At 38.8% G+C, this 26692-nt stretch overlaps 1 protein-coding gene across 13 annotated transcripts in view; it reads right to left on the bottom strand.

Annotated features, from left to right (window-relative positions):
- Positions 1-26692, bottom strand: part of RARS2 (arginyl-tRNA synthetase 2, mitochondrial) — a 94067-nt gene that overhangs the window by 47655 nt on the left and 19720 nt on the right. For 5 of the 13 annotated variants that reach the window (XM_059889725.1, XM_059889720.1, XM_059889722.1 and 2 more), the window contains 6 exons: positions 24815-24978; positions 21928-22030; positions 20409-20492; positions 13693-13790; positions 4378-4433; positions 1434-1517 (listed from right to left, as the gene is read on the bottom strand). In XM_059889725.1, the coding sequence (XP_059745708.1) occupies positions 1434-1517; positions 4378-4433; positions 13693-13790; positions 20409-20492; positions 21928-21945 (340 nt within the window). In that variant the 5' untranslated portion in view covers positions 21946-22030; positions 24815-24978. Of the gene's footprint in view, positions 1-1433; positions 1518-4377; positions 4434-13692; positions 13791-20408; positions 20493-21927; positions 22066-24814; positions 24979-26692 lie in introns of all 13 variants that reach the window. The other 8 variants (XM_059889716.1, XM_059889715.1, XM_059889717.1 and 5 more) reach the window with 3 other exon arrangements.

The raw sequence follows: 26692 nt of genomic DNA, 5'->3' as shown, positions 1-26692 counted from the left end.
GATGGTTTGATGGAAATGTCGACAGACCATTAACCATAGTAGTCCTTTAGAGAAAAACCACTACAATAAAACCTTGCAGTTAAAATTTAATGAATATCATAATCACATATTTGCTAATGGCTGTGAAGTGCCTGAATCAGTCAAACTCATATAAAGTGGGTGCCATCTATTAAATCTGACTGTTGAGCTTAGAGCCCAAAACTCTGAGTGCCCACTGTGAGCTGCAGGTGGGTTTTTAAATGCGAGGTGTATTTTCTGTTCCTCCTCAATGAATAGGAAGGACACTGTTAGGGTCAAGTTCTATTCTTTTTAGTGTCTAAAAAAGATTTTTATTAACTGAGAGGATAACGCTTGTAAGAGAAGATCATGATAAATTTATCTTTCAGAAACTCTGATTTCATTTCAGTAGATATGGAACATGGTATTTAGTACTGAAAATGTTACCTAGCCTTTCTTTTGGAATAGACTGTGAAAGACTTCCCAAGACAGATTCTTTCATCATTCTGAGTGCCTATTATGTGCTAAGCACGATGGATACAAAAATAACTAAGACATAGCCCATGCTTTCATGGAACATTTCACCTAGCAGGGGAGAGTAGCATGCAAAAGTATACAGTAAGAAGAGAAGCCCATTTGGGTAGAACTGGATACTAGGAACTTGGTGATGTGAGAAGGTGGGCAAGGGTGTGTCGGGGTGTCAGAGAATGCTTTTCTGAGATGACACAAGGGCTGGATCTTAAAATGCACATGGTAGCTGCCTGAGATTTTAATAAAAAACTTTGCATTTTACATGCTACTAGTCCTTCCCTACCACATCAACTTCATTTATCTTATCATTCCACACCTTGACTACTGCAGTATATGAGCTGGGAACGGTTCTGAGTAAACTCAAGACATTAGAGATAATCTGTGGCATTCAACTCTTTAGGTCTCATGCTTTTCTTTCTCTTTTCATTTTGACCAATCGCCCACTCCATGACTTGTACAATTTAAGGGGAAGCCAAAATATCCCAGGTTGTTTTTCCTCTAGGCCACTGGCTCAGGCTATGACAAATCCCATTTCCTGTAGGTTGGCCCGGGGAGGCTGTTGAGAAGGGTGTATACCTAGTCTTACTTTTCCTCTAATACTTACATCTACATTTAACTAATGAATGTAAGCTACTTTAATAAAACCACAAAAGTCTGTATTTTTCAGGACTTGTTCTGTATGTATGACGTTTCCTCCCCCCCAAACTTACTTGTATGGTGAGAATTATTCTAATAAGTAAAATACAAGATTTATGGAAAAGAGCCATCAGGAAAAAAACAGGTAGGAGGCACTACTTCATCCAATGGGAGTTTGCCCATATTTTGTCCAGATGATCAAGTAACGTGATATTAAAACAAATTAATCTTAACAATGATGTGAAAAATAAAACCTCAAACTTACTTACCAAACTGCATGCCCCAATCGCCAAGATAATTTATTCTTGTTACTTGATGTCCTAAAGCTTCTTTGAGATTTGCTATAAAATTTCCTAGTAATCAATAAAATACATAGTTTCTCATTCTGTTTTGGCATAAGAACCACCTAATATCAAAGCATAACAGAAAATTCTGTTGACAAAATTTACTTTTTTTAAAAACAAAAACATTTAGTATTGTGTTTTCATCTATATTATGGAAAGGGAGTAAAAATTATTTTGGAGGATATAGTTATTCTAAATCTCACAATTTTCATCAACATTAATGGAGGTTATGAATACACAGAGTAACTGTGATTCCAAGTCAATTCCAAGGACAGAAAATAACAGAATCTCAGTAATTAACAGAGAATATATAATTTGGTTGTTCCCTACTTAGCCATATAGTTTTTTTTTTTTTTTTAAATAGCTCACTCCACCTTCTTTCAGTTATGAAGTCCAACCTCTCATGCTGCTCCCTAAATAACAGCACACAGGAATCCAAGGCCTTCACCTTTCTGTACTGCTGATGCAGGTTTGACATTTGACATCTATTCCATTCTGCATATACTAAAGCTAAAAGTAACAGACCCCAGAACCTCTTGCAGTTAGGGTTCCAGAAGTCATGGGCAATCAGATACACTTTGCTTATGATCTAGAAGGTGAAAAGCAAGTTACCTTTATTTTTTCTGAGAAGCACAGTGGTGGAGGTTTTGACTTTTAGTGGCATCACTACAAGAGGTCCTAGTGTCCTGTCATACAACTTCCAAGGGGAGTGAAAGATAGGGTATGGGTGACCTCTTTTGCTTCTCTGAATTCTCGAAGGTACAATAAACCAGGAATGATGGCAGGTTCCTGACTCTGGCAGCCGCAGTAATCGAAGAAAAGGCAGAAGCTCCCTTGATGATGAAGTTCTGTGGTAGTTTTGGGCATCATCTATATCAGCTTAATCCAAAGCGTCTTTAACACTCCCAACAACTCTGCAAGCTATTCAATATCCCATTGTAAATTCCCTCCTGCTTTTACTAGAGGAGATCTGCTGCTGCTGCTGCTAAGTCACTTCAGTCGTGTCCGACTCTGTGCGACCCCATAGACGGCAGCCCACCAGGCTCCCCTGTCCCTGGGATTCTCCAGGCAAGAACACTGGAGTGGGTTGCCATTTCCTTCTCCAAGACGATATCCAGTTTTCTGCAAATAACCCCTCACCAATAGGCATAGCTGACAAATTACAGTAGCTACTTCTCCAGTTTCCCTACTTCTAGACTTCCCCAAACTCTATAGTCCCAGCAACAGAATTCACCTTTTGCAGATGGTACTCAGACTGTATCCCTATTTTTTTTGTAGTACCTTATTATTTTATGTGTGTGCTTACTCATTTAATCAAGTCCAACTCTTTGCAACATCATGGACTGTAACCCATCAGACTCCTGTCTATTGCTTGGGGATTCTCCAAGCAAGAGTAGTGGAGTAAGTTGCCATGCCCTCCTCCAGGGGATCTTCCCAACCCAGGGATCGAACCCAGGTTTCCTGCATTGTGGACAGATTCTTTACCATCTGATCCACCAGGGAAGCCCACGAACACTGGGGTGGATAGCCTATCGCTTCTCCAGGGGATCTTGCTGACCCAGGAATCAAACTGGGGTCTCATAGCAGGCAGATTCTTTACCAGCTAAGCTACCAGGGAAGCACCTATTATCTTATAAATCCAACTCAATGCTTGAACCTAGGCTTTTGGAATTAGGCTGCTGCTGCTAAGTCACTTCAGTCGTGTCCAACTCTATGCGACCTCATAGACAGCAGGCTCTGCTCACCCCCGCCCCCGCAACCTGGGGATTCTTCAGGCAAGAACACCGGAGTGGGTTGCCATTTCCTTCTCCAGTAGGAATTAGGCTACCTAATTTCAAATCCTTGCTGCTATACTTTACTAGCTTTGTGATTTGGGGAAAGTTACTTTTGGTGTCTGAGTTTCCTCATCTATAACCAACAGGACTTGATAATTAGGGCTACTGTGAAACTAGTGCAGATAATACATGAAAACACTTAACATGGTAAGTTTCAATAAATATTATCTCTTCCTGGTTCAAGCATTTCCCTTAGCAACTGTCGAAAAAGTTTATCATGCTTTACCCATCAATTATTCCTATGTTTTTGGCTAATGTAGTTTTTCTTATACAGTATATTTCTTATATTCTTTTTCATCAAGTCCTGTCATTTCCTCTCTTATAATGCTGCTTGAGAACTTTGTAACAAGAGTCGACTGTAGTGCAACATAACCTATTCCAGAAATATGGACATTCTCCAAATCTTTAAAGTATTCCAGTATGGATTAAATCACTTTCTTATAAGTATGCAAAAGACAGATTTCTATACTGGAAGACAGATTATATGAGATAAACTCTAAAGTCCCTTCCAATTCTAATATTACACAATTCTAACTGCAGTTTTAAGATGGGCTACTATATAAATCATGTTTTAATAGAAATCATAAGTCTACTGTACACTCAAACATTACAACCAAGAAGTATTACAGTAATCTTTGTTAGGATAGTCCTGTTTAAATTTTCAGTCTTGAAAACTCAGACTGAGTTTATTTTTTAAAACAAAATATATGGACAAAAAGAATTGGGAGGATAACTATCAATCCCATATAACGGTTTTCATTTATGCATCTTTCAGTTCTTAATATGCATACATACTTTTAACAAGTTAAAATCAAAATATACATACCTGGTTTCTAAGTCAATCTTTTGGTTTTGAAACAAATTTCTTCTTGTCATTTTTAAACCAATTTTTTTTCATTTTGGGATCATATTTAATTAGCATTAAGCTCATATAAACTTCTTTTGTTTCTTTGTCCTTTTACTACTTAAGCATTAAACCAATACTGCTTCAAAAGTCATGTTCAGTATTTTCTGTGAAAACTAACAGTACTTACCTATGATGGTAGAACGCAAATGTCCAACGTGAAATTTTTTGGCAACATTAGGTGAACTGCAAGATAATTGTAAAAGTTATTTTTTTCTGTTCTACAAACAAGAATTCTAAAATGAATTAGGTCATAGCTCTATAGTTAATATAATTGTGGACTAAAGCCTTTGGTGATTTTGGACAAAGACAGTTAAAAATTAGACATTTAGAGTACTTCCCTGCTGGTACAGCGGATAAGGATCTGCCTGCCAGTGAAGGAGACACAAGTTCGATCCCTAGGCCGGGAAGATTTCACATGCCAAGGAGCAACTAAGCTTATGTACTACAACTACGGAAGCCCATGAGCCTAGAGCCTGTGGTCCACTGCAATGAGAGCCCGTGCACTGCAACGAAGAGTAGCCCCTGCTCGCCAAAACTAGATAAAGCCCATGCGCACCAATGAAGACCCAGTGCAACCAAAAATAAATAATTTTAAAAAATTAGACATTTAGAGCAAAGATAAATTAGATCTCAGAAAGAACCACCCTTAGGGAATTGATCCTGTGACTCAAGAGGTAGTCACATAACATACACAGAAGTGGCACACTCAGCAAGCAGATACAGTAGGGGCTTGGTAAAAAGATGAAGAAATTCAGAGAGATTGTTTTGACACAAACAAGGTACATTATTAGAAATTAAGTTTAGTGCACTAGTTCTCAATTCTTTAGGGTCTAAAAACTATTGTGGACCCCAAAAGAATTTTATTTATATGAGTAATATCTATCAATATTTATTGTATCAGAAATTAAAACAAAAATATAAAAATATTTATGTGGAAGGCTTCCCAGGATAACCAGAAATAGAATTTTCCATTCCAAATTCTCAAGCAACACATTTGTTGCTCTTGGTGGCTGAGAAGTTGCAATTAAGATTTAACAATACCTAATGCTAGTTGGAGAAGACTCTTGAGAGTCCCTTGGACTGAAAGGAGATCAGTCCTGGGTGTTCATTGGAAGGACTGATGCTAAAGCTGAAACTCCAATACTTTGGCCACCTCATGCAAAGAGCTGACTCACTGGAAAAAACCCTGATGCTGGGAGAGATTGGGGGCAGGAGAAGGGGACGACAGAGGATGAGATGGCTGGATGGCATCACCGACTTGATGGACATGAGTTTGAGTGAAGTCCGGGAGTTGGTGATGGACAGGGAGGCCTGGCGTGCTGTGATTCATGTGGTTGCAAAGAGTCAGACGCGACTGAACGACTGAACTGAACTGAACTGAATGCTAGTAAAGTAATGCTCAAAATTCTCCAAGCCAGGTTTCAGCAATATGTGAACCATGAACTTCCCAGATGTTCAAGCTGGTTTTAGAAAAGGCAGAGGAACCAGAGATCAATTTGCCAACATCCGCTGGGTCATGGAAAAAGCAAGAGAGTTCCAGAAAAACATCTCTTTCTGCTTTATTGACTATGCCAAAGCCTTTGACCGTGTGGATCACAATAAACTGTGGAAAATTCTGAAAGAGATGGGAATACCAGACCACCTGACCTGCCTCTTGAGAAACCTATTTGCAGGTCAGGAAGCAACAGTTAGAACTGGACAAGGAACAACAGACTGGTTCCAAATAGGAAAAGGAGTACGTCAAGGCTGTATATTGTCACCCTGCTTATTTAACTTATATGCAGAGTACATCATGAGAAACGCTGGGCTGGAAGAAACACAAACTGGAATCAAGATTGCCGGGAGAAATATCAATAACCTCAGATATGCAGATGACACCACCCTTATGGCAGAATGTGAAGAGGAACTAAAAAGCCTCTTGTTGAAAGTGAAAGAGGAAGAGTGAAAAAGTTGGATTAAAGCTCGACATTCAGAAAACGAAGATCATGGCATCTGGTCCCATCACTTCATGGGAAATAGATGGGGAAACAGTGGAAACAGTGGCTGACTTTATTTTTGGGGTCTCCAAAATCACTGCAGATGGTGACTGCAGCCATGAAAATTAAAAGACGCTTACTCCGTGGAAGGAAAGTTATGACCAACCTACACAGCATATTAAAAAGCAGAGACATTACTTTGCCAACAAAGGTCTGTCTAGTCAAGGCTATGGTTTTTCCAGTGGTCATGTATGGATGTGAGAGTTGGACTGTGAAGAAAGCTGAGCGCCGAAGAATTGATGCTTTTGAACTGTGATGTTGGAGAAGGTTCTTGAGAGTCTCTTGGACTGCAAGGGGATCCAACCAGTCCATTCTAAAGGAGACCAGTCCTGGGTGTTCATTGGAGGGACTAATGCTGAAGCTGAAGCTCCAATACTTTGGCCACCTCATGCGAAGAGTTGACTCATTGGAAAAGACCCTGATGCTGGGAGGGATTGGGGGCAGGAGGAGAAGGGGACGACACAAGATGAGATGGCTGGATGGCATCACCCACTCGATGGACGTGAGTTTGAGTGAAAGTCCAGGAGTTGGTGATGGACAGGGAAGTCTGGCGTGCTGCGACTCATTGGGTCGCAAAGAGTCAGACGTGACTGAGCGACTGAACTGACTGACTGAATGCTTCTAGAGCACATTCACTCTCCGACAGGTACAGTCTGACACATTTTACATGCATTAACTCAACAGTCAGAAGAACTGTGATATAATCTCTTATTTTTGATGAGAAAATTGAGACACACAAAGGAAAAAAGATAATGAAGCACATTTGGCAATATCTTGAGGACTCTTGAACCTAGATGATAAGCATATGGGGCTTAATATACATTTTCTCTCTTTTGTGTATGTTTGAAAATTTCTTAAGTTTTTCAGTATTAAAAAAGATATTAATAAGACACAGCTGGTTAAAAATGGCAAAAACAAGAGCTTACTTGTGGTTTGTCTCCAAAGCCTTGTTATTTACCTTTTTAAGGGTATTACAATTTAAAGCCTTGAACTGACAGATCTGTATACAATTGTGGCAATTATGAAACTATAAGGAAATTCATGTAATCATTATTTAGAAAGAAAGCAAATGTTCTTCTATGGGATTAAATAATAAGTAATCTCCTGCTTCTAGTCAAGAGAGAAGAACAAGGCTTAGGCTTAATTACCCGTCTTCCTTAAACAACTAGAAAACTAGAAAGATTTATGGAACACTGGTTTTATGAAACTGAACAGGACAGTGAAGGACTGTGATCCCTAGTAGAAGGTCAGCCAACAGGGTGACCCTTAGGACTGCTTTACTAGCAAATTCATGAGATGTAGCTAAAGCAGACCAATGTATACCATGAAAATGTTTATATCAGAACAGAAGAAAGGTTTCAAATCAATGACTGAAGACTCTCCTTTAAGAAACTAGAAAGGGAGGCTCAAACTAAATCCCAAGTAAGCAGAATAAAAGGGAGTAATTGAGATGAAGGTTAAAAAAAAAAAAGACAGAGAAACTGTGATATCATTACCGGTAGTGGTAGTTATGTGACCTGGCATCTTTGATAAAACTCATTAAACTGCATGTTGAAATACAGTGATTTGCATTGTACTGTATACCTCAATAAAGCTGATTTTTTAAAAAATACTATAAAAAACTAAAAATAAGCTGGCCATGGATGGGCTGATATTAAAGGAATGTAAGATATATTGTTTAATAAAAAAGGAGAAGAACAATGTATAATGTGTATGATCTCTAGGTGGGTAAGCAAGAAACTGATATTGGTGAATGTCTGCATAAAGAGAACCAGAAGACTGAGGTAGGGAGGACACTGCCTTCTCACTGCACAACCTTTTGTCATCTTTGAATTTTCAAAAACTAAGGTTATTATCTAATAAAAATATTATCTAATAATATAGTTTTTACATAGCTTTTGAATTTTTAAAAATGCAAAAAGGTATAGTTGATTTACATTATATGTTTCAGATGTACAACAGTGAATCACAACCTTTAAAGAAAATACTCCATTTAAAGTTATTATAAAACATTGCCCTGTGTGGCACAATATATCCGTGTAGCTTATTTCATACATAGTAGTCTGTATGTCTTAATCCCCTATCCCTACCTTGCCCCTCCCCACTGGTAACCCTGTTTGTGCTCTGTATCTGTGATTGTTTCTTTTTTGTTATATTCATTAGTCTATTTTTTAGATTCCACATATAAATAATAACATAAGTATTTGTCTTCCTCTGACTTATTTCATTTAGTACAATGCCCTCCAAGTCCATCTACGCTGTTGCAAATGGTAAATTTTCATTCTTTGTTATGGTTGAGTGGTATTCCACACAAACCTCATCTTTATCCATTCATCTGTTGATGGACACTTAGATTATTTTCATATCTTGGCTCTTGTAAATAATGCTGCTGTGAATGTTGGGGTGCATTAATCTTTTTAAATTAGTGTTTTTCTTCTTCAGATATATACCCAGGAGTGATATTGCTGGATCATATGGTAGTTTTATTTTTAGTTTTTTGAGAAACCTCCATACTGTTTTCCACAGTGGCTTTACCAATTTACATTCTCTCCAACAATGCACCAGGGTTCCCTTTTCTCACATCTTTGCCAACATTTGTTATTTGTGATCTTTCTGATGATACCCATTTTGATAGGTGTGAGGTGATATCTCATTGTGGTTTTCATTTGCATTTCTCTGATGATTAGCAGTGTTGAACATCTTTTAATGTGCCTGTTGGTTAGAACTTTTGTACTTTTTTTTTTTTTTAAATTAGAAGAACTGAATCTGTCTAGAGCTTCAAAAAACCTCCCTTGAAATATCAGTTTGACATTCTCTGGCACCGCATTCCTACTTGGAAGGGAATACAATGAAATGGAAAATACAAATTCAACTCCTTTGGCAGCCAAAGTAACTACTATGGATTACAACTTGTATGCTTTACTGGAACTCTGAAATATTACTTCATGTAATTTCCTCAATCTTGTAAGAAAAGAGATATTATTACTCTTATTTTCCACATATAAGAGACTAGAGAAATAAACTGTCCCATCCCAGATGACCGAATCAGTTACTAAGTGAAAACTAGTACCCTGATCTACTGGACTCCCATTTTCCCAGAGGTCAATTTGTTTTCTGGGAACACTTCACATCGAGGAACAACAGTGGGTGGGGGAACATGTGTTGATAAAAGAGAAGAATGGCTATCACTGCTGACTGTGCTCCTGCAGATTTGACTTGAACACAATAGGAAGGGCTGACTCAGGAGAGAGGCAACCGCTGCTGATGGTTCAAGTCTTACTCTACCCACCACATAGAGCCAAAGTCTGAGGTAGACAGTCATCTACTCTGGCACTTTATCACACTCCTCCTGGATCTAACAAAATATAGGGAAACCAACCATATATCACTATATCAGGGAGGCAGTAAAGGTTAAACATACAGGATTCAGAGTTAGCTCTGTGACTCTGAGCAAGCTCCTTGACCTAGCATCACCATCATCATCTCAATTTAAGGGCCAAGTTTCTATTTTTCAAAGATTTCTTTTGATGTGGACCATTTTAAAAGTCTTCACTGAACCTGTTACAATACTGCTTCTGTTTTATGTTTTGGTACTTTGGCCCCAAGGCATGTGAGATCTTAGGTTTCTGACCAGGGATCGACCCCTCACCCCCTGCATTGGAAGGAGAACTCTCAAGCACTGGACCACCAGGGAAGTCCCTGGGGCAAGTTTCTTGAACACAGTATTTCTATCTCTTTACTTTGGGATGAAGTCACCTGGTCTATTAAAGATACTATATATTTAAAGAAATTCTCTCTTCCCACCTCTTTCATTTTCAGAAGAAATTCAGGAAGGATGTTTTCTATCAATTTTTACCCTCCTGTCTACCTCTCTGTCTCCCTTTTGAAATCACAATAAGAATCACAGAATCTGGAATACTTCTAAGGGAGGAAGCAGCTCTAGTCCCCCACCAATGCCAGATGAAAAACAACAGAAAGCAGAGATGACCGCTGGGAAATAGACTCTGCTTTCATTAATGATCAGATGCTTATAAAAGTTCCAGCCTTCCTTAACTGCTTCCGAAAAAAGTTGAGAGAGGCAAATCTGTAAGTAAATAAACTGCAGTTCAAAAAGCCTCCAGAATACAATTCAAATGGAACACGCTATTTTTAGACATTTCTTATAAGCACAAACAAAAAGGAGTATTATATGGGAAACAAAAACTTTGGAGAAAAACCAAAGAATCAATGACTAAGAAAGACTAGTCTTGGTATTTTGATTTTGGTTGGGGAGAAGGGATGGTAAAGAGGAAGTGAACATTAAGAAGGCACATGGGTGGCAACTTTTCACATTTCAAGAAGCTGGCAATAGCACTATTTCAAGGGTGAATGTGCAGTAACAGATACTATTCTACTTTCCTACTGATATTCCTTTACTGCTGGTTAGGTAAGAGCAAGGAGTGTAAGAGTACTGAAGTGCTTCCCCAGAGAAGGGTATGTATACTGCATCACTGTAAAGATATAATGAAAAGAATTAAAAGTGTCAACAAACTCTTTGCCACTCTTTCATTAAGAGATATAATCTATTTCCCTGCCCCGAGTCAGGGATGGTCTTGTGACTTGCTTTGACCAGCAGTGACATAAGTGATGATATGCCTGTTACAAGACCAGATATTTTACTATTTTGGAGTCCTGAGCACCTTTGTAAAGAGGTCTGGCTACTCTGCTGGAGAGAGAATACAGAGAGATGCCTGGCCAACCCACAGGTGAGACACCAGAAAAGTAAATGCGTTACCTGGATTTCTAGCCCTAGTATAATGTCTAGATGACTAGAGTTGCTTAAGTGACCACAGGCAAGCAAAAAAACCATTAGGCTATGCTCTTCCCAATTTCCTGGTCTATACATGAAACATAAAACAACTGGTTGTTGTTTTAAAACACTAATCAGTAGTGTGGCAAACTTTTTCTTAAAGAGCCAGACAGTAAATATTTTAGGTCATCTGGTCTCTATCTCAATTATTTGTCTATTTTACTCAATTGCCACTAGAGTATCAAAGTAGCCACTCTGAAAATATGTAAATGAATATCTAAGACTGTACTCCAAATTTACAAAAATATAGCAGGCTGGATTTTGCCCATGAGCTAAAGTTTGCCATTCCCTGTATCAAGTTTTGTAGTGGCTTGTTAAGCAAGAGATAATTGAAATGACAAGCAACTTTCTTTGGGGGATGGCCTTAGAGCAGTTCCTCTCTGGTGTGAGGATGACTGCAGAAGTCTCTGTTCTTTTGATGCAACAACATTTAAACTTTAAATATCCTGACTGAAGCACACTGGTAGCATAAGATTTATTCATAATTTATATCTGCTCCATAAGAAGGTTAGCTTACTCAACAATCAATCCTTGTCATAAACAGGTGAGTTTACCAAGTCTTAGAGGGTCTGCTTTTTCTAAGAACAGGATTGAGTGACAGAAGACAGTACAAATAAATCCCATTCACCTCTGATTATCCAGGTGCTCATCATAACTAAGTTTAAGTTATCACCATAAATTATGAGTTAAGAAACCAGAAATAGTATTTACCACGTCCACTTAAAAAAATCTTCCACAAAAACATATACTAAGAAAAAGGCTCTAGCAAGTTCTAGCTAAGTGAGAAAACAGCTCGTTGACACTTTTCCTTAGCTTTGAAAAAGGCAAATACAATTTCTCCAATAATGGTCATGAGTGGTCACCTGCTAGCCATACTCCAAAAGTAATCTTTTTTTTTTTTGGTTACCTAAGAACAATTCAAAGATTAGATAGTTTTATTGATGGCATAGCATGTAAGAAAGTTATCATGAAGACTATTTAGAGCCATATTAAAACACCAAGCTATTTTTCTGGTAATTTTAAATAATATGCATTTCATGTAATGGACCCTGGGATGTTAGATTTGAATTGGTAACATCAGTAAAAATTGAGTTCCAGTAGTAATAAGCACTCTTATAGCCAGAACTTGGCTTCTAAATATCTTCCCTCACAAAAAGGGAACTAGGACTTCTTGGGGGAAATGGACAATTCCAGGTCTGAGTAAGACTGGAACATCTTATGCCAAAAAGAAAGTATACCAGGACTTAAGGGAACATGCAAAGAGAATAAAGGAGCCTGATCTGGGATAATTTGAATATGTGTGTGCTTAGTCACTCAGTTGTGTCCAACTCTTTGCAACCCAATGGACTGTAGCCTGCCAGGCTCCTCTGTCCATGGGGATTCTCCAGGCAAGAATACTAGAGTGGGTTGCCATGCCCTTCTCAAGGGGATCTTCCCAACTGAGGGATTGAACCCAGGTCTCCCGCATTGCAGGTGGATTCTTTATTGTTTGAGCCACCAGCAATCCCACTTCTGGGCATATATCCAAAGGAAACAAAATCATTATCTTGAAGAGATGTCTGTTCTCCCATGTGCACTGCAGCATTATCACAATTGCCAAGGTATGGAAACAGCCTAGGTGTCCATCAGTAGATGAATGGATAAGGAAAATGTGGTATGTATATATAATCGAATATTATTCAGCTTTAAAAATGAAGGAAATTCTGTCATTTGCAACAACACGGATGAAACTGTAGGGTATTATGCTAAGAAAAATGAGCCAGACAGACAAAGACAAATAACTGCGTGCTATCATTTAAATGTCAGATCTAAAGACTAAAAAGTCAAACTCTTAGAAACAGAATAGAGAAGTAGTTGTCAGAGGCTGGAGGCTAGGGGAAACAGGAAGAGGTTGGTAAAAGGTTCAGACTTTCAGCTACAAGACAATAAGTACTGAGGATCTAATGTGTATAACGTGGTGAGTACAGTAGATAACACTATCTTGTATAACTGAAATTTATTAAACAAGTAGAACAAATGTTCTCACACAAAGTAGTAAATATGTAAGGTGACAGAGCTATCAACTAACTCAACTGGGGAAATCCTCCGTGTGTGTGTGTGTGTGTGTGTGTGTATCAAATCATGCTGTACACTTTACCTTATAATTTGGTCAATTATACCTCAATAAAACTAAAAATACATACACATACATCACAAACACAACAAAGCTTGTTTTCTGGTAATTATATTACTTTGCAATTCTTAATATGATAGTAACCATTATATGTACCTTAAGAGTCTACTAAAATGAACTAGTTCCTCTAAAAAAACAAATCAAAAAATCTATTAATACATAATTAATAAAGGAAAAAACCCATAATAACCATTAGGTACTTTTTTGATTAAAAGTTCAAAAAGTTTTATTCATGGTTTAATGATCAACTCACTGTGACTTTAATTACATACTCTGATTTTTCATTTTTCCATGTGTAATTTTGTGAGACCCAGATGATAACAGTAAAATACCCACCTGCCCAGTCAGTTGATCAACCAATGCATATGACTGGTAGGTACTCACCTGAATTCAACCACGATCCTCTTCTTGGGGAGGCCAGAAAAAAGTTCACTTTTTAATCCATATTTTGAGCCATCTTCAATCACCTGTTGCAGTACTGTCTGTAAAGTAAAAGGTATGGGATTTAATGATACAGAAAAATTGCAATTTTCTTAATTACTTTGTTACTGGGAACTAATTCTTGCTAATTTTCTCATTCTAATTTATGGAGCTGAGAATTTTACAGCATTGTTAGCAGCACTGCCTTCTTTGATCGCTAATGCTAATCAGAGCAGTCATGACACAAGTTAACATCTACGGGGCTCATGTCTATTCATCCTTACAGCAGCCAATGATGGAGATATTTTACAGATGAAGAAACTTAAGTTTAGAGAGGTAACTGCCAGAAGTCCATAGCAAATAGCAACAATAATTAATACTAGAAGCAGCATCTAATATTTATTGAATGCAGATTTCAAGCCAGGCACTGTACTAAACATTTTATATGTATTATATATATTACTCCTCACAACTACCCTGAAATGAGTATTATTTTTACAAGTGAGGAGACAGAAGCTCAGACTGGTTAAGTAACTTTCCCAAGGTCACATTGCAAAAACTTTGCTCACTCCACAGCCTAAGTGTTAACTCGGCATGGTGCTGCTACTTCTGTGATACTGATGATCTCAGTAATGGTAGAAAACAAATTAAAAAAATATATAATTGAAGTGCGTCTTGGCTACATAAGAAATGAGGCAATACCACAGAAACATATTCCAGGTTAACTTTTAGTTATTAACCACAGAATTACTATATAGGTTACAAAATTCATACTTTATTTTTTGCTAAGGGTGATGATGCATTTATTCATTATTTATTTTTTACTGTAGGATTTTGAAATGACTGATAGATTTTTATTTACTCTTATATTGATTTTGTTCCACAAACAGGATTTTACGTCCTAAAAATGTAGTTTCTGACATGAAGAATTCTATCGTTAGAGCTCTTAAGACAGTCACTAAATCGAAAAGGCAGAAAGGGAGTAGGAGGCAATAAAGCAACACTTTTAAGAAGCCTCTATTGAGTGCCAGGTTCAAGTCTAGAAGCTTCTATGTTATCTTTAAGCCTTACAATCTTAAAATGGGCAACATTTCCCATTTAACTGATGCAAGAACTAGGTTCAGATACAGAGAAAATCCTTCAGTGACACTGTGCATTAAGCCATATAGAGAAGATTATATAGACATTAAATACAGTATTGTCTATTGTACACGAGGGACTCATTCAATGTTTGTTACTCCAAGAACATGGATCACAAGAAGACTGCAAGTAGGGCAGTAAATGTTATAGGTAATTCACACTTGGATCATTCAGAGGTTAAGGCTTCTCCATCCTTTTCACCCTCTATCGCTTTTTATGTAAGGGATGGCAGACTCCAAAAAAGGTAGTAGCAGTTAGTTAGAATTCTCTTTTAACAAATGTCTCTTGAATAATTGATTTCTCTGGCATAAACAAACTAACAAAAAAAACTTTAAGACTATCTTACGTGCTTCACTTCCAAAGCACTCAGTGACAATTGAACCCACCTGCTAACTTGTTTCTTTACTACTTCACTGAAGGTGCTCTCAAAATCAGTATTTTAAATGTCAACCCAGCTGAATACTTAAGTTGTGTTTATTAATCAATTCATTTTTTGTAAAATTAAAAAAATTAAACAAATTAAGATAGGGCTAAAGTCTGCTCTAATCCTCATCCCTTTCTGCCTTCCCCAGGGGTAACCACTTTTAAGCATCATTTTGGTGGATGACGACTCCCTCTTCCTTGAAACTACCCTTCCTTCCTTGGTTGCAGTGACATCATTCTACTGACTTTTGCTTTCCTTTGTAGATCCCTCTTTCAATGCCCACCCCGATTCCCTCGCTGCACTCTTTCCTCACTTCTCGCTCCTTATTTACACTTCTTCTAGGTGTAAAGTCCTAAGACTTCACCACTTACCTACCAGAATCTTGTGCTATAGACTGATGTACAGAACTCAGGATCGAGCATCTCCCTCAGACACTTCAAATAGAACATACTCCTCTTCCTTTTACATTTTTCATTTCCACAAACTTCACTCTGAACCCTCCAGCTAACCAAGTCAGAGACCTGGGAGTCCCTAAGATCTGCCTTTTTCCCTCAACCTCCAGAATCAATCATCTGTTAATCACCAAGCTCTGCATGTGCTGTCTCCTACATATCACTCTAGTTTTCTCCTCTGGTTTAGACCCTCATTATCTGTCAGCTACACTGCTACAAAAACTAAAACAGAAAAGTAACACCTATTTTACATAATATACATATTCAACAGGTCTATGGGCTTTCCTAGTGGCTCAGTGATAGAGAATCCAACTGCCAATATGGGAGACACAGGTTCGATCTTTGGGTTGGAAAGAGCCCCTGGAAAAGGAAATGGCAATCTACTCCAGTACTCTTGCCTGGGAATCCCATGGACAGAGGAGCCTGGTGGCTAAAGGCCATGGGGTCACAAAAGAGTCAGACATGATTTACTTTCTGTTTAAAGGTTTCAATGACTTCTTACCACTTAAGTGATTTTACCAGTTTCTGGTTTGATTTTTACATGCATATCATTTTTACTTTTTTAATTTTGAGGAAATTGATTTGTTGAAAACACACTGTAATACTGATAAAAATCACAAGTTAGAAGTGTTTTATAACAACAGATAATATATAATGATTAAAATGAAATAAATTTCATTAGCATAATACCAAAAAATCATAACAGGGGCCACCTTTGGTACACATAACTCACCATGGAAATGATGACAGAGGAAAAAGCTGAAACTATTATGCACTATTATGAAACTATTATTCCCACTGTGTAATTTCACATCCTTCCCCACACCATCCAATGTACAAATCATACTCAATCACCTTCTGACTTCCAAACAATGCCATATTCTTATTTGTACCCTGGCCCAACTGTCCCCTCTTCCTGGAATGCCTCCCCTCGTATCTCCCAAGTATATTCTTTATTTTCATCCTAATTCAAGGTTACCTTTTGCTTCCTCAAGACAGATTTACTTTGAGGGAGTAAAGGAAAAAAAGAAAAGATTTATGTGCTTCTTTCTTTCCACTGGGGTTGCATCTTATACATGCCTTCATTATATGATTCATCCCAGTGTCTAGCCATTACACATTACCTTGTGATTTTTTTATGCTTTTCTTTCCTTGAGGCCAGGACACATGCCATTTGTCTCTATATTTCAGTAATATAGTCCCTGGCAAATAATAAGCAAGGAGTTTATTGAATTAGTGGGCACAAAGAAGAATGTCAGACAGCTAGTAAAGTTACCTGATATTACAAAAGAGAAATAAGTTAGGGGCCATCTATTCACCAATATTTATGTTTAAAGGTAAGAAATACTTGGTAATGTAAATGCAGGTACATAAAGAACTTATCAGAAATTAAATCTTTCAAAAGTTTCACTTTTTGGAATGCTTTAGCCAATTAATGACTATTCCAACTGGCTGGTACTTTCTGTTTACCTCCCACCATTCCATTTTCTGTGGATGAATTTTGCCATTTTATTGAATTCTTTATTGGTTGGTATTTCTCTACAACTTTCAACAGAACTTCTAATGAAGCTACCACTGCTTGATTAACAGGTCAGTTCCTTAGTCAGTAGCTGAAACATGGTTAATCATTCATTCTTTTCATGTGTTCAACTGACACTACACATGACTTGAATGTAACCACTGCCTACTGACATAAACTCAATTAGTGAAATAATGAGCAAAGTTAGAGCCACTGAAATCAGTCTTTTTTTTTTCTTTTCCTTAAGTTTTGGAAGAGCATGCATAGTTGAAGTTGGCAAATAAAACTGCATGTATGTGAAATAAAAAATAAGGTTATTCATTGTGTATTTCTAAGGCACACCAAAAAAACAAACAAACAAACAAAAAAACCCAAATAGGATTTTGTTTGCTTTTTCCCTATGTGGTTAAACTCGTTTTCTGTTTTTCCTCCCTGTAAACCGAATTAACTATTAATTGAAGCTATAGTTCCTTCTGAAAGTCATCTGTGAAAAGTCAAAGTGAAAGTTGCTCAGTTGTGTCTGACTCTCTGTGACCCTATGGGCTATATAGTCCATGGAATTCTCCAGGCCAGAATACTGGAGTGGGTAGCCTTCCCCTTCTCCAGGAGATCTTCCCAACCCAGGGATCAAACCCAGGTGTCCCGCACTGCAGGCAGATTCTTTTACCAGATGAGCCACAAGGGAAGCTCAAGAATACTGGAGTAGGTAGCCTATCGCTTCTCTAGCAGATCTTCCCAACTCAGGAATTAAACCGGGATCTCCTGCATTGCAGGCAGATTCTTTACCAATTGAGCTATCAGGGAAGCCCAAGGAACAAGTTTGGTACCAAAGTGATCATTCTTCATAGTGATAAGTTCTTCTAGCACTGAAAAATGTATTATCTAGCCCCAGAGATTTGGCAGTTTGCACTACTTTTAATTTCACATTTTAGCCTCCTACCTTTGAGGATGATTTATATGAGGACAGTATAAACTGCTATTAGTGATCTAAACCTAAGCTAACATTTAATCATCCCGATTCTGCCAGTATTAATAACTCAATTGCAATGCATGAACAGATACATTTTATGCAAGGCTAAATTTGTACACGTGTAAGCAATGACAAACTCATAATTCTCTGCTTGATGATTAAGTTTTGGACATAGATCATCGGCTACATGTTAATCTTGATAACTTCAAAGTGGAAAAAAAAGTTTTATAATGGTCCTGAGAGGGTTGAATTTTCTTTTCAATGTGATCTGGAAACTTGAGACTCACAAGTGAATATTGTTTAAGGCCCAAAAATAATGGAGCCAAGTGTAGAAGAAATTAGGCTTTGAGCAGATAAGAATTATTAAATCATAACTTATAACACAGGTAAAATGCTTAATATTCCTTTCCCAAACTATGAGTACTGCTCTAGGATGTATCTTTACTGTGACACTGAGCAGGGCTTCTGTAAGCAATCTGCTTGCCCTTTAATGAAAATCACATTATCCAGAGCCTCAAAGTTGTTACAATGAAGGGAGGGTTTCCATGTGAGGAAGAGCAGCTGAACCCCAAAGCTCTCACTTTTCCCCCCACACTGTCAACTGAGAAGGATTTGTGAATATTTTTAATAAGTGAGCTAGTGGGCATCCTTATACCACAGAAAAACCTCAATTAATTGTAATAAAGCATGAAAACTCACAACCATTGAAATTTTAAATTATTAACAAAATATATGCCTTGCCTCGAAATATAAACCACATCTCCTTCAGCTAAGCTGGCTATAAAGGCAAACATCTACCATAGCACATTTTCCCATCTCAGGGAAAACAAAAAATGTAAAATATTGGCATCTATCAAGGGGCCTAAAATTTGGAAGGCACACTGGTAAGCTGCCTTTCTCCTTCTACAAACACTGAAAAAGCAACTGGGAAGAATTATTTATTTCAAAATGGGACATTAGATTCACTGGTTTGCCAAGTTGACATGAAATGTTATCAAGAGCCCAACAAGATAAAGACACTTTTTGACAAGCTCAAAACAAATTTCCTTCTTGTCCCTGTGACAGATTTTGGTTTAACAAGTTTAATCTTGAAATAACAGTGGAAAAAAAGATAAAAGAAAAAAGTTCAAAGATCTAAAGACAAGCGTGAAACACTTTTTCAGAAGAATTACAGGACTGATGGGTAAATATCTGTAAACTATATAACCTTGGTAAGAAACTGTATTAGAAGTTTTGGTTTTATCTTTATTTGCAATTAAAGACCATAGTATATACAAAGTCTGACCTACCCAACAATCGTGTTGTTTTTTGTTTTTTTTTTTAATAATAGACCAAACAATGCATTATGATAAATTTTAAAGTTTGACTGAGATAAAACTCAAAGGGTCTCACACCACTGCTTATCTAGGATTACCTGTCCTCCACACTCACTCAACGGAGACCCAATTCCTCTATGAGGTTTCCCCAACTCCTTCAGGTCATTCTATTTCACTATCTCTGATCTTTCTTATGCTTACTGTACCAATCACTTTAAGAAAATTCATATTGTTTTATTAAAAGAAAAAGAGTCTTATGGTTTTTCTCGTATACATCTTATGCTTCCAATAGATTATAGGCTACTAAAGAGTGGCAACCAGCTACTGCTTTCAAAGTATTCAATGTACTACTTTGTACTTTGTACAATGTACTTTCAATGTACTGCTTTCCTGTATTCAATATGGAGTCCAATGATTCATTTAATAATAGTTATCTCGCACTTACTGCATGCCTGGTGCTGTGCTAGGAACCGTGTATGTGAGAAAAACAGATGCTATAAGCCCTAATGGAAATTAAAGTTTAAAGGGCAAAAGGCATTCATCAAATAAGAAAAATGTAAAATAGCAACTACAGTTAAGTTTTGCCAAGGAGGCATATACAGTGTTAAGAGAGTGTATGAATGAAGGGGTCAGAAAGGCACTGCTAGGGAAAAACCAAGATGTGCAGGATAAGCAGACTGAACTTGGGGTGATTTCCACGCAGTGGGATCAGAATGTGTAAAAGTTCTGAGGCAAGAGGAGGCAGGATAAGTTTAAGAACCAGAGGGAAAACACTGTAGCTGAAGCGGAGGGAAAACACTGTAGCTGAAGTGGAGGGAACGAGAGAAGGTGCAACAGCTGCACCATAACCCGTTCTTACCTTTGTTAACAGTTCTCTGTTGATTTTGAAATTTACAGTCCCTTGACCAGTGCTGATTTCACTCACCACTGTGTCACATTTTAGCTGAAAAGATATAAAGTAAAACAGGTATGTTATAAAATAGGCCTAATGAGTTTTGCAGTTCTAATCCTATGGGACTGGCTTCCAAGGACAGCAGATGTGTCCTTTCTCACAGTCATGTGTCTGGACTTGGGCTTAGCTGGTCTCTCCAGCTCTGTCATTATATTTGTGTTCACATGTTTTCTTCTTTCCCGGCTGGAATGCTACTCTACTCAGAGACTCTCTCTTCCTCTTTCCCATTCTCTCACTTCAAATTCTCTAATGTGGAAAAAAGGGAGCCATCACTTGACCCCCACCTCACGTACTGTAACATGCAATGAACTCTTTATTTTACCCACCTTTCATAAGAGTGTTAGAACATGATACCCTGTTAGGGCCTCTGCTAAAACAACTTACACCCCCATAAAATATGTAAAAAATTTAAATATTTGGTCTTTAATGAACACGCTTTACATTTTTAACCAACCAGATGTTCAAAGCAGCTGGGAGACTTAAAGAGATACCTGTTGTTACTGAGGAGCCACCAGCTTTCATTTTTGAGAACTCACAGGAGGAGGAAATAAATATTGTAGTTAGGAGAATTTTATTCCTGGTATGCTTCCTGATAAAAATCTGGGTTGAGAGACCATGGGTTCAACCCCTAGTTGGGGAACTAAGGTCCTGCGTGCAGTGTGGCAAAAAAAGAAAAAAAACCTGGGGTGATTTCTGTGGTCAAATAAACATTGACTTAGCTACCAGAGCCTCTTTATTATACTCATTCTTTATATATTTTTTTCTGTGAAACTGACTTTCATTGTTTGGACTCTTCAGAGTGCCCATGCCTTCCTCAGTGTCACATGTAGTAATCCTATTTAAAACAAAAACAAAACAACTTTGTCCCAGATCTTCCTCTTTCTTTCTGAAGGTATTAGACACTCACAGTTTAGATGTGGTCATTCTCCACAGTCCTGTCAACTCCTCTCTCAGATACTGAGCCCATCGGAGATATTAGAAATGAAAGAGGATTACTCAAGTATCTAACCACTTCTCTGAAATCATGGTTCTATTTACATCTAATCATTTCTTCACATATTTTAATGTTCATCTTCTCAGAAACTCATTTTTTAAAACTGCAGCCCACTGTTCTAATTTATTAAACTTGTTCTCCTGAATTCAGAAGTCCATCCAGCTTCAATGTGTAAATTTAATTAACACTCAGTCTTCCTATAAGTAATCAAAAAACTGAATACTGTCAGCTCAACAGGAGTGTTTCATAACTAATTTCAAAAACCATCCTAACCTTATAATATGCAGCTAAAATAAATTTAAATTATACTTTCCAAGGTGTCTTGAACAAAAATACTATTAAATCCATTATTATGGCTGACATAGCCTGCAGAATATTTTTTTATTTAACATGTTTATTATAATGTCAAAAGAGATAATAGTGCTAAAGTACCTTCTCTGCCAGTCTCATGGCTTGAATTTGAATATCTGGTCTTGAATGGTCATTGTTGTTTTCCAATAGAGAATCCACAGAAAGCTGGAAGTCAGCTACCTCTCTAAAGACAGACGTGAAACAGGAAAAGACTGTTACCTTAAAAATGTTACCAGAGGGAAAACAAAAAAAGACTAATCACTTTGGGTTCTCTACACTGACATAATCTTATCAGAAGAAAGCAAAGCAATTAGAAGTATCATCACTATGTACTGATTGAGTACTTTATCTTATAAAATTCTTCCTCTTCCATCACCCAGCTGTAGCCCTATGGTATCTCTGTAAGAGACACACAGCAACCACCTTATTTGACAAATGTGAAAAATGACGTCTGGCAAGTTCATTGTCTCCCCTAAAAGTCTACTGCAACTACTAAACAGAGTCAGAAAAAAGCTCAAGTCTCTTGACCTCTTCTACAAATCTTCCTCCACTATTTCAAATACTTCCTTCTTTCAAGCCTCTTCATTGACCTTCAGATGACCAAAGCAATATTTTTAAAAACTGGTGAAATCTGAATTTTAACATGCTGCTGCTGCTAAGTCGCTTCAGTCGTGTCCGACTCTGTGAGACCCCATAGACGGCAGCCCACCAGGCTCCCCTGTCCCTGGGATTCTCCAGGCAAAAACACTGGAGTGGGTTGCCATTTCCTCCTCCAATGCATGAAAGTGAAAAGTGAAAGTGAAGTTGCTCAGTCGTGTCCAACTTTTTGCGACCCCAGGGACTGCAGCCCACCAGGCTCCTCCATCCATGGGATTTTTCAGGCAAGAGTACTAGAGCGGGGTGCCACTGTATTATTCTTAACACTCAGTAGTTCTTTAAAGAGACAGACACTGCCATTCTTTTCATTGGGTTGGTGATGAAACAATGCAAAAACAAAGAAACCAAGAAAGAAACTAGGCAAGCGAGTAGTGAAAACAATCATTTCCTTCAAAGAGCAGTTATCTCTAAGGAAGGATGGTATACAGGTGGCTTCAACAGTAACCAATGTTTGATTTGTAGAAAACAAAATTTGGAAAAAATTAAGACCTAACATGTTAGAAAGTGAGCATGAGTGTTCATTACATTATTCTCTATAAATTTTCTATAGTTTGAAATTGTTCAAGGTATAAAAATAATATACAAACTTCCAATTAATTACTGACACTGAATGTTTAATAACGAAGTAGAGAATGAGACTCTCTGGGCAGAATAGGTGGGCTGAACCACTGTCTGTCTAGCCCATTTCTAGCCCCCTCACCTGCTCTTGGACTTCCCTGGTGGCTCAGCTGGTAAAGAGTCCGCTTGCAATGTGGGAGACCTGGGTTCAATCCCTGGGTTGGGAAGATCCCCTGGAGAAGGGAATGGCTACCCACTCCAGTATTCTGGCCTGGAGAATTCCATGGACTGTGTAGTCCATGAGGTCGCAAAGAGTTGGACACGACTGAGCGACTTTCACTTCACTTCAACACAAAACACAGGAGCACAAATAACTTCCTTATCATTCTTGAAATCCAGGCATATGTCTAAAAAATTGTGTAACTTCTGATCACATTAAGGAATCTAGTCAATAATAACCACTAAGAATTTTCCTGAGCCTTGAGCAGTGACCAAGGTGGCAGAATAAAAAGACCCTGAGCTAACCTCCTTCTGCATGCACATGAAAACTGCAACTATTTAACAGAGCAACTATCCACTGAAGTCACTGGATGACTAGTCGGCTCAGACAGTGAAGAATCCCCCTGCAATCCAGGAGATCCAAGTACCATCTCTAGGTTGGGAAGATCCCCTGGAGAAGGAAATGGCTACCCACTCCAGAATTCATGCTGGGAGAATTCCACGGACAGAGGAGCGTGGTGGGCTACAGTCCATGGGGTCACAAAAGAGTGGGACACAACTGAGTGACTAAGTATAGCAGCACAACTTGGGACAGAGACACTGACAGCAGTCAATTTAGGGAGCTCATTCATGAGGATACTGGTGCTAGTAAATACCATTTTGAAATTCTCCTTCAAGCTTATTAGTGCTGGGTTCCAGCTTCAGGTACTAGCCAGTCTCATTAGTTTGGGGGTATTCCAGGCCAGGTACATGGCCCCACCCAACAATGGGCTGACAATAGCCAAGGGATCCCCAGGCTGCCACAAGTGGTCATAGGGACCCTCCTTCCTCACTGGGGTGGGCATCAGCCCTGGGATTCCTGGACCCTGCAGCAAAAGATATGGCTCAGCCCACTAGGACACAGCCTTACTCAACATAAGGCTGACACCACCTCCAGGATATCCCGGGCACCTCAGCCAGCTGGGTCAGGACATGGCCACACTCACCAGTGGGCGATCACCAGCCTTGGGTCACTTTGACCCTGCCCTCCAGGAGGCCATCACCAGCCCCAGGACTATTTAAGGCCGTGGCCCTGTTCATGAGCAGGCTAACACTGGCTCTGGGACTGTGGGCCCTGCAGCTAGCCACCCTGGGACTTAGGTCCCTAACAGAGAGGCAGCACTAGTCTCAGGATCCCTGGGGCCCTGTAGCCAGTTGTCTTATGACCCAGCCCTACCCATCTGCTGGCCTGTACCAGGCCCTGGGGTCCCCTGGTCACACAGCCAGCCACCTCAGGACCCAGCCCTGCTGATCAGCTTATCATTATCAATAATGGGACACATCAGGCCAAGTACATCTCTGGGCAGGGACACAGCCCCACCCAGCTGAAGGTCAGGCATCTCAAGACCTCCAGAGTCCCAAGCTTCCCTGGGACTTGGTCCTGCCCACCAGAGGGCCCAGGACCAACCCCCACCCCGGCTCCCCTCCCCCCCGCCCCCCATTGCTGGCACTACTCCTGGACCCTCAGGGTTACATTAGACCCAGTACCACCTACCAGTGGGCTGACAGACTGGGACCACTAGGGGGGCCTTGTAGCTACAGACTCCAGGACCTGGCTCTGCCACCAATAGGCCAACACTAGCCCTTGGACCTTCTGGGGCTCTGTAGTCAATTGACTTCAACCAACCATGGATCATGAAGTACCGCAGTTCATGCTAGCTGAAAAAAAAATCCACATATAGCTGCACCCATGCAATTCAAACCCACACTGTTCAAGGGTCAACTATATAATTCAGAGAATTAGACTACCTGAACAAATAGATTCATATCACATTAAATAAACCACATTAACAAAAATAATATTTCTTAATTTTCCTGGCATGTTATAGCACTTTAGAATCAAATTAGAAATACAGAACAGTTAGGCTTTGTTTCAGTACTCTAAAGGATAACTGGGGTTATGAAGACAAAGCAGTAGCAATTCCTTTAAACAAATTCAATATGCAGAATTTTCAACTGGTAGATTAGAGAAATTGAGGTCCTCCTTATTATTTATTTTCTATGAAACAAAATCTTAGTTTTTCAGACTGCTAAAGTGGAACTGCACAAAGGAACTCAAAGCAGGTATAGAAAATCTTATTCAAAAGAGGGGCCAAGACAACAGGCATGTGAAAAGATGCCCAGCATCACTAATTACTAGGAAAACGCAAATAAAAATGAGGTATCACCTCACATCAGAATAGGTACTGTCAAAAAAGTGAGAAATAACAAGTGCTGACAAGAATGTGGAGAAAAAGGAATACTCATACACTGTTGGTGGGAATGTAGATTGGTGCAGCCACTACGGAGATTCCTCAAAAAGACTAGAGCTACCATATGATCCAGCAACTTCTGGGTATTTATCCAAAGAATATGAAAACACTAATTTGAAAAGATATAAGCACCCATATAGAGAAGGCAATGGCACCCCACTCCGGTACTCTTGCCTGGAAAATCCCATGCACGGAGGAGCCTGGTAGGCTGCAGTCTATGGGGTCACTAAGAGTCGGACACGACTGAGCAACTTCACTTTCACTTTTCACTTTCATGCATTGGAGAAGGAAATGGCAACCCACTCCAGTGTTCTTGCCTGGAGAATCCCAGGGACGGCGGGGCCTGGTGGGCTGCCGTCTATGGGGTCACACAGACTCGGACACGACTGAAGCGACTTAGCAGCAGCAAGCACCCATATATTTATTGTAGCATTATTTATAACAGTCAAGGTATAAAACAAACTAGTGCCCATAAATGAATTGATATAGAAGATGTACGCACACACACACACACGAACAATGGAACACTCCTCAGTCATAGAAAAAGACGAGATCTTGCCATTTGGGACAATGTGGATGGACCTTGAGGATATTACACTCAATGAAGTAAGTCCGACCAAGAAAGAAAAATACCGTATGATTCTGCTCACATGTGGAGTATAAAGAACAAAAAATAAGTGAACAAATCAAATCAAACATACAGATACAGAGTTCTAGTTACTAGAGGGGAAGGGGTGGTGGGGAGAAGTAAACGGGTAAAGGGGATCAGCTGTATAATGACAGATGGAACACTAAATTTTTGGTGGTGACAAAGCATGCTATACTGTATACAGAATATTGTCCATGTGAAATATATATAATGTTACCTCATTTAAAAAAAAACAACAAGAAACAAAAGATGGGTCAAGACAGTTCAGCTTACTAAAGGTCTTTGAAACACAAAATAAAAACAGGCATTTCCATTATTATGCAAAATGCCCTTTACAGATTCATAAAGTAGGTAACTGTTCGCAACACTGAATCAGTTTACATACAAAGCCCATCTTTTGGTCAGTGGTCTCCTCTATTCTTGGAACTCAAAACAGATGAAGTTGTAATAGGCTATTTTAAAAATGCTCTTT

This window comes from Bos taurus, chromosome 9, assembly GCF_002263795.3.
Source record: "Bos taurus isolate L1 Dominette 01449 registration number 42190680 breed Hereford chromosome 9, ARS-UCD2.0, whole genome shotgun sequence".
Taxonomy (NCBI): domain Eukaryota; kingdom Metazoa; phylum Chordata; class Mammalia; order Artiodactyla; family Bovidae; genus Bos; species Bos taurus.
The sequence above is the reverse complement of the archived record's forward strand: the minus strand, read 5'-3'. Positions and strand labels throughout refer to the sequence as shown.